This window comes from Limulus polyphemus, unplaced genomic scaffold (genome assembly GCF_000517525.1).
Source record: "Limulus polyphemus unplaced genomic scaffold, Limulus_polyphemus-2.1.2 Scaffold456, whole genome shotgun sequence".
In the NCBI taxonomy this organism is placed as follows: Eukaryota; Metazoa; Arthropoda; class Merostomata; order Xiphosura; family Limulidae; genus Limulus; species Limulus polyphemus.
Genome location: NW_013666066.1, coordinates 59,526 through 68,891, shown reverse-complemented (window position 1 = coordinate 68,891; position 9,366 = coordinate 59,526). Strand labels below are relative to the sequence as shown.

At 31.1% G+C, this 9,366-nt stretch overlaps 1 protein-coding gene across 1 annotated transcript in view; it reads right to left on the bottom strand.

Annotated features, from left to right (window-relative positions):
• LOC106458394 (death-associated protein kinase 1-like) overlaps positions 1 to 9,366 on the bottom strand; it is a 69,408-nt gene that overhangs the window by 13,173 nt on the left and 46,869 nt on the right. Inside the window, 5 exon segments of the mRNA XM_022384583.1 lie at positions 872 to 1,134; positions 2,717 to 2,911; positions 5,003 to 5,119; positions 8,385 to 8,589; positions 9,159 to 9,236. Of these exon segments, the coding sequence (XP_022240291.1) occupies positions 872 to 1,134; positions 2,717 to 2,911; positions 5,003 to 5,119; positions 8,385 to 8,589; positions 9,159 to 9,236 (858 nt within the window).

The window sequence follows — 9,366 nt, the reverse complement described above, 5'->3', positions numbered from 1 at the left end:
TTCTAGCTAAGACAAGAGAAACTCAAACTAATTCCCTTTGCTGCTTAATCTAAACACCATAAGATAAACTTTAAAACTGAAAACAAAACTGACAGTACTCTGTACTGAAAACAACATAGTATTATACACTATTCAACTGATTAAAACTTTGCTTTTCTATTGGTTATAAATGATATAGTATAAAATGTTAGAGAAAATTATTGGCAATTTGTGAAAGAGAAGATGTGACAGTGGATGCGGAAAGTGGGTCTGATTTTCTAGTTTATGATTCTATAAACAAATAAGATTGAAGGCTATAAAAATTAAGACTTTGCCTTAGTAACATTCACATTATAAAGACTGATTTAAGTTAAATTCTTTACTTTTCAGAAGGGTGATAAATTAATTACAAAAGAAGGAAGACCTCAAGTATATATGTCACAATTCTCATAATATGAGATTGAGGATTTTTTAAAATATTTGTTTATAAAATTAAGAACTTAAAACTTATACAACATTAAAAATTTGTTTTATTAACTACATTTTGATGCCAAGTTTATTCACATAAATTGATAATAAGGTATTTTAATTAAAAGATCATGACAAGAAGACCGACCTACCTGTTGCGAGAGTGTTATTACAGTTATATTTTTCTAAGAGGGTGATCAGCTTATGGGATTTGTTGTCATTGGCAATAGTGAAGGATGGAAATTTACAAGTTTAAATGGAAACAATGGTTTCCCGAAAAATAGAGGGTGGGTTTAAGTTTTTACTATGTTCTCAAGGGTAGTTGTGCAGGAAGAGCCTCTGTATGTTATTTTATACCAACTTTCTGGATTGTGTATCAGTGTTTTTAGATTAAATTTTTAAAGTGTACTTAACATTATCTTACCTGAACAATTTTAATTTTCTCAGTATTTAAATACTGTTTAAGAAGTTTCATACTAGGTGATCCTGCCAAATGCGCATCTACAATGAAGATATTCTCGTGAAACTCAAAAATATTTATAAATTTGCTCTTGAGGTCTTGCAACATTACAGACAACTCCAAGTTCAAACTTTCTTTTGTCAGAGAATGGTGGGAGACTTTGGCTACATCAGCATGGGTGGCTATTAAAACTACTTTGGCTAATTTTCTGCTTCTACCACAGTAACCTATAAAATAAATATAACAACTAAAAATGTTGGAAACAGTTTACATTTATATAATGAATTAAAAGTTGACAATATGTTTGGCAAACGAAATTACAGTACAATATATTTTTTGACAATACTATATTTGCTATTTTTTTAAGAAAATGGAATTATTAGTAATAATACAAAAATGAAAATAAAAACTTAAATATATTTCGTTCCTAAAAAAAAAAACTTGCCTGACATGTTCTTCAAAACAAGTAACCAGAAAATAATGTTTACATGATGGAAGTTTGTGGGAAAGTTCATTAAACTTGTCTGCCTATTTGTTTCTTAATATAATGTCACGCATTGCCTATGAAAATGTGTCTGCAGATATCAGACAATTGCACATGGTTTTATAAAACATGAATGAAATGTGCTTTCTGTAGTCGACAGTGCTAATCTTAACAAGAACATATTTTTGAAATTCTATGTGTCTATAGTGCTTGCTTTTAAAGTTTTAATGGTAATATAAAATTTGCATATTTGTTACATTGTTTATCTTTGGCTTTTTTGTTCCCAAGGAATGTGAACCAACACCATTATCAATATGTTAAGTATTTCAATGGAATTTATTACAACATTTCATCAAATTAATTGTTAGCTTTTCAAATTAGTATGTTACATTTTAGAACATTTCATCTTTGACAAAGTTTTACTCATTACATACAAGTCATGGTTTGTATGCCAAAAGCTGGCAGAATACTAGAAAACCAAAAGGCCTAAAATATATTATAAAAACAAGCTAACTGCAGAAGTTTTGGCATCTTCCACATTCCTCTTAATTTGTCCATTGCAGCTTGATTTACAGCTAAAAAATATTGTTAAAAGCAAGGGTACCTTAATGACAAAACAATGCATTTTAATCATTATAAGCGAGATACTTTGAACAGCATATTTGATTATCTATGCTTGTTACTATGGGTATAAGTTTAGTTCTGATCTGCTTTGATAAATACTCCTTAACAAATGGAATATCTGTGTTATGCTGAGTAAGAGCTATTATCTTAGTAAAAGGTGGTCCAATCTGATATCAAGAGGAAAGGGTCCATATTAAAGTGGTCAGTCACTGGAGTTATTGAAATTTTAGCTATGAAAAATTTACTAATTTTAGGCCAACAAACTTTAGGTATGCACTAATCAAACCCAATAAACTCTGATAAAGGGCTTAAAGTAAAGAAGTGTGATAAACTTGACATTTACTATTTAATTAGTTTTAATTGTGTGTATACTTATTGAGAAGCAAAGAATGTTAGAGCTTGAACACTTTCCATCTTGAAATATGTAATGAAACATGTCAACATTACTGACAAATATTTTTAATAGTAGTTTGCTGGGATTTTATAATTTAGTGTCAAATTTGTTCCAGTGTTTAACATGCCAAATATTTGCATTAGCAAAAAAAAATAAAAAAACAACCAGATGAGAAACATTTTTATGATTCAAATCTAGAGAATAAATTCAATCTGTAACTGGATTATTATGAAGTATATTTCATATGTACAAGCATGCCTAGTATAACATTTCACACACATGGATGGAAGGATGCTCTAGTTCTTACCTAGAGGCTGTTGAGGTGGGATGCAAGCTTGGAAAAACTGAAGCCAGAAAAGAATATGCTGATAACGCACTTCTGGTGGATCAATAATCCTGAACACTACAGCATGAAGACAATTGGTGTTTCCAATAAAGTGATTGTAAGCAATATAGTAGGGCTTGTGACCTGAGAAATCCCATATACTTAAGTCACCAACACCTAATCAGAGGGGAAAAAAATTTGAACTATTAACAATTGTTAAACTGATAAGATACAGTCTGAGGATTTGAGTACTAAACAAAAATCATTACAACAAAACAACTCTATCTTGACCTATTATGATGAAAAACATTTCATTCATATCTTTCTCTTTCATGTATTCATTTTTTCTATCTCTGACGACATACTTACAAAGAATATTCACAGATTTTAAGGTATGGTAAATGTGAATTAAATTTAATTTAACAAGATTATAGTTCAAATTTTTATACAATTGTTATAATTAGAAAACACCTTTATGCCAAAAGTAAACAGCAGCATTGAATTGTTAGTGATAGTAGCATGTTTGGAAATGATTGTGAACACTCTTAGTGATTAAGTGTATAAAAGTACAATATGGCCATTCTAAGGTAACTCTCAGGTATTTCATAAATGTTATTTTTCTTCTTTTTTCTCCACCACACTCATCCAGCTATGTGTGTTGAATCTCCACATGTTACATGTCATAAGTTTTGGATACTAATGCAACTCTAGATTACTGTTTGTGAAACCTTATGGCAGTGGTTTCCAAACTGTGGGGCATGCAACAAAACATCAATTTTTAACACTTTAAATTTTCCTGCTGAGACTTAAGGAAAACTAATTAAAGAAAGGCAAAGAAACTACTGTACTTTCTGTTATTATCACTTGTGGAGGTAGTTTCTTTGCCTTTCTTTAATCAGTTACAAGTGATAATAACAGCAAGTACACTAAATTAATAGAGCATTGTAGTAAAGGTACTGAACAAGAAATAGTGTAAACAGAACAATTTATTTTCATTAGTTTTCTCATGTTTAAGCCTAACTATGTAACGTATTGCATGACTAGTAGATACATCTAACCATACAAAACGTTTGTTCTCATTATAAATGTTACTTAAAGGTTGTTATATTATTTAAGGTAAAACATACTTTATTTCATTGTTACTGTTATTAGTAATGATAATGTTTTGCTAATTTATCTCGTAACCTGTTTCCCAATCTCTGTAGTTGTTCTGTATTGTTATATTGATTGTAGATTAATTTATCCTTATTGTATGATTGATAGCTGGTGGCACTCGATAATTACAGATTGAGAAAAACAAAGACTGCTGTACATTGCACAAATATTTCTTGTATTACTTCTCTGATTTCATCTTTACTGGCAAGACCCTGGTAATAATAAATGTTTGTGAAACATACAGCCGTTTGTTTTCATCAGTTCTACTATCCTTCGTGAATGCAGGGACTGAAAAAAATTTTAAATATTACTTTTTAAATAAACAAAAGTCCAGAAAGCTACAATAGTTGCTGATGTTGGATTACAGAAGAACATTCATTTAGTGGCACGTGTGTGTGTGTTTTTAAAGTTGTATTCTTTTAATAGTTATCAGCTCAAGGACTGAGTGCATGCTACTGACAGAATTGTTTACTTAATGTAATTGTGAAACATTATTAACAGTGTAAGGCAATGGTTTCCAAACTTTATATAGTGGCACCCCCACCCCAAAACAGCATTATTTTTCTCACCCCCTCCTTCATACTGAATAATTTTCAAAAAACTTTCTTTTTCCTATGAGAATTTCAAGAGTTGTGCAAGTAATATGTGAAAATCTTGAAATACTTTTCAATAGAAATCCTTAATTGCTAGAAAAATAGTTTAGCTACAGCTGTATTGTTTTAACTTCTAATAGACTGTCTTGCTGTAAGTAAAATTTTTTAAATTATCTTACTAATAAATAAAAAAGCAAATGATGAATTTTAAAGAAACTAGCTATAAAACTTTAGTATTTAACTTCAAAATTTATGCTAAGGGATTTGAACTCTGTATCTATGGTATCATAATGATTTGTAGTACAACACTGCACTACTTAAAACAAGAAATACAGTGGTGATTATAACCTTTGTTATAAGCAAATTTCACATTGCGAAAATAATGAATTGGCCAAATACTATAATGAATATGTGACACAAATTAAAACTAAGAGAATCTTAAAAGCTAATTTTTCAAATATTGTGAACTTAGTGTACATAATAAGACCTAAAGTTGTGGTTAGAGTTTCAAAAAACACACCTGGAATATGTAGTTGCTGCGTTTCGACACCTTTAGTATAAGACTCCATACTGCTCTCTGGAGTAGTTTTCAATGAAGATACACTGAACTCTGAGTTGGAGCTAATGGAATTAAAACCTAGTGGGATTAAATAAGCATTTTATCCAAAACTATTAAAAAATTAGCATATCTATAATGTGTAAAGAAATAAAAATCACCATTTACACATGTGTGTCAAACTCAGTATCTTATATTAATGTTATAAAAAATTACTTGTCACAGGTCAATATAAAAGTTTAACATGAAAAAATAATATAAATATGAGTCTGAAATGGCTTTAAAAAATCTTCTAATCTAACAGTTCTTTACCAAAATATGATTTAAACAACAAATTTACTATTATTTTTATTTATTTATAAAGGATCTTGCTGCAATCCACCACAGAAAAAAATGTTAAAATTATCATCTTCATTAATCCTTGGATATTGTAGGGGTACAATTAGAAAAACACATAAAGTTAACATTTCTGTATTCATATAGATATTCGCCTTACAACAGAACTGACAAATATTACCTCTGACTGATGGGAAATGCTTACTACCTTTTAAGATACAACCTACAGTGATACAAGATAGATTATCATATCATATTTTATTTAGCACAAAGCTACACAATGGGCCATCTGCATTCTGTATAAAGAAGTAATGTGAACAGTGAACTTTAGCATTGTTAGTCTATTAACTGATTATTGATTAAATTTTGAATATTTTCAGAACTAGAGTAAAAATATATGGGGTTTTGCCCACCCGAAAAAGAATTGGAACTGAAAAATCTGTCATGGATGAAATGTAGGAAGTAACAGGTGGCAAGACAAATATTAGTAAAAAGTAATGCATCCAAAATGTCAACCCTGGTCATCCACATTCCAAGAGAGAAAATATCAACCCTAGAGTGAGAAAACTGTCCATCTTAAACCAAGAGATAAAAAGAAATTGGTTCTAGGACAACATAACAATGATAGATTGTCAAATACCATTCTTCTTGAGAACAACAAAAAGACAGGAGTAACATCCCAGCTTGTGGTGGTCGAGAGGCTAGTTTACAGCATTCATAATCTGGTGAGAAGGTAGAGACTCATCCAGGTACCACAGAGGCAAAGGATCTGAGGACAGTGGAAAGAGAAGGTTGAGTGTGGAAGGGCAGAGAAAGACCATGAGAAAATACCTGTGTGTCTCAGTGATTTAAAAAAAAGTCCACAGGTGTGTAAAGTGGGAGAGTGGAGCTCCAACAGTATCAAAGACATGGGGTGGCACCAGAAGCAAGTCACCTCTGTGGCATAAAAACTATCAAGAGGATGATGAGCAAAAAAGATGCAAACCTACATGGTTCTTGAGAGCAAGAAACCTGTTGGGAACTCGTGAACTGAGCAAAGCAGAAAGCAAAAGTGAGTAGAGATTACTTCTGAAAAACTGTAAGACATCAAATCAAGTTAATTGGAACACTTAAGATATCTTAGAAAATCAAGACCAAGATGGAGATCAAGTAGGTGCAAATTTCCCCCAGCAAAACCAATAGGGTTGCATTATAGAACCTCTGAAAAAAGGTGAAGTGTGGACAGATAGAGAAGAAGCCAAACAAGATGAAGATGAGCAGATTGAGAGAGAGAGAAAAAGAATTAGAAGGAGGAGATTCTCAAACTGGAAAACGGCTCAAGGGATTGAAGCTCAAGAAAAGAGGAAGAATTATGACAAAACACCATAGGATAGGATTCTCAAGGTCTGGGAAGATAAAGAAGCTGAGGTTTAGGGTAGGAGAAGAAAAAGGAAATAGTCAAAGAAAAAAGCTCATGCAGAAAGATGGCTTGACATTCAGCAAAAAAAACAACTGGAGAAAATGTCAAATGCCCATGGAAACAACTCACAAAGGATTAAGATTGGGTTATCTGTTCCTCATGAAGAAAGGGAAAAACCAGAAGTAAATGCAAATGGTGAAAACAGCAGGTTAAAATCAGGTAGGTTCTTCAGCTAAGTAACAGAATAAGACCAATAATCTGATGGACAAAGGCTAGAACATCACTGGCAATTGATGTATCTCCAGTCTCAATGGAAAACAGTAACAGATGATTCCTGTTTTGAGTGACAGGATCTTAAGAGATGTCAGAAATGTGGGTACTTGAATTCATAGTAAAGCCAATCCACAAAATCTTTTTTTTTAAAGTAGGAGGCCTGGTACATATATATGTTACATATGCCATGATCATTGCTGTAACAAATAAATTATAGATTAAGTATCAAAACTCTAGTACTGGGTTAATAATGGTGGAATACTGTCAAAGAAACCACATCACAAACTCTAGGATATGCATCTAAAAATTTTAATTTGATTAAGAAAAGAAATCAAACCAATATGAGTTAACAGTTCGAATCAGAAGTTGTAACCAAAATGTTTAAAATTTTATTCCTTTTTTTTCTTTTCAAAATCACAAAAACAAAGGCATGACAAATTACACTAGGAAAGGCAACTAAAAGTGCAAAACGTCTGTAATTCTTAATGAAAGAAAATATACCTGAAACCAAGCATTGTTCAGGAAAGAATATGCATTTATTAAGGTGAGAGTGCTCATGAAGTTTACTGTACACAGAGGATGTGTGACCGTCTTCTTGGTGGAGGGTTACAGTCTAATGATGATTGGATCATAGGCTGGTGCAATACACATTAATACATGTGGTTACGAGTTTTATTAAAGGCTTGTTGCATGTGAAGATAATTTTTCAGTGGTACAAGGCAATAATTATCAGTTCTGTGGAAAGGTGAGGGAAATTTCTTATTTGTTTCCAAGGTCATAAAAAGAGAAGGGGGAAATGTTCAAGGTATGTAAGTAGTGTTTTTCATAACTTCAGTAACTGTTGTAGCTCATGTACTCTATAGTGTGTGTGTGTGTGTGTGTGTGTGTGTGTGTGTGTGTGTGTGTGTGTGTGTGTGTGTGTGTGTGTGAAGAAAATGTCAAAACTTAACTTATTCTTCATTTTTCTATAGTTTAAAAAGAGTCAAAACAGTAACAGCACTTTATATGAAAAAAAAACTTCATTTTTCATCCTTTTAAATAAATCAAAACAGCAACAATATTTTGTAAAAACATTAACAGTCTTGTTTAACAACAGCTTGACTGAGCTAATAGAGCAGTGTTTGCTAGTGGCTGATGAGCAACTCAAATGAGCCAAAGCAATAATGCTGCAAAAAAAAACAAATTTTATTTGATTTCATGGCTCAAAGACTGAGTAAAAAGTAGTAAAAAATACATGTACATAAATTCTTTTTTTCTTTTCTTACTATAATTACTGGTTTTGGTTTCCTATAATGTACTGAATTGTTAAAAGGATGATATTCAACATATATTACTTACTATTTTTAAAATCTTTTCTAGGACCTAACGGAGCTGATGATGATGTTCGAGATCTTCTGAAAAAACTGCTGAAATAACCACATTTTAGTGATTTCACTAGAGTTGTTTTACCAACACCACTGTGACCAAACAACTTGAATTTTATTTGAGAAATAGGCTGAGTCGTGGGAACAAGTTGAGAAACAAACTCTTCTTTTACCTGTTTCTATAATAGCATTCGTAAGATAATAAATAAACAAACAGATATTTCATTTAATAATCAACCTTATCAAAAACTATATATTTTTTCATTACAGTATGATAAAAAGCTGACTACAATGTTTGTATTCTACTAAAGCATATTCAAAATTAACATATTATTCATTAATACTGGGTTGTTTAATTATTATCATAAACAATAATAAAATATGGAAAAACAACAGCTTACTTTTCTTTATAAATTACAATTATAATTTCTATGAAGTTTGATATCAAATGTTTAAAGTTATTCTTCAGTGCTAAACTACAATAGGCAAACAACCAAAAACTGAAAAATCCTTGCAAGTAATCCCAATAGTTCACTCAAAATCAGAGAGAGAGAGAGAGAGAGAAAGATTACATTCCCTCTTTAGGATATACAGCATAGTTAATTTTCCTACAAAACTGAATACTATAAACTATACTGATTACCCAAAATACTTCAATATTTTAGTCCTGTAAACATGTATGAATAAATAAAATAAACTTAATTAGGAAATGGATTAAAATTTGTTGAACTACTAACTACAAACTCACATTTTTTACTATGTTTAGCAATTCTGCAATATCGCTATAGCCTTGAGCCAACGCTATTAGTTCAGCTGGAAGTCCATCCTAAAAATGAAACACAATAATATAGTATATGATATAAAGAAAACCTCCTGGTATGAAAATTACCTTAGTTCTTTTATTATAGAAAAATATACACACACACACACACACATATATATATATATACACATTG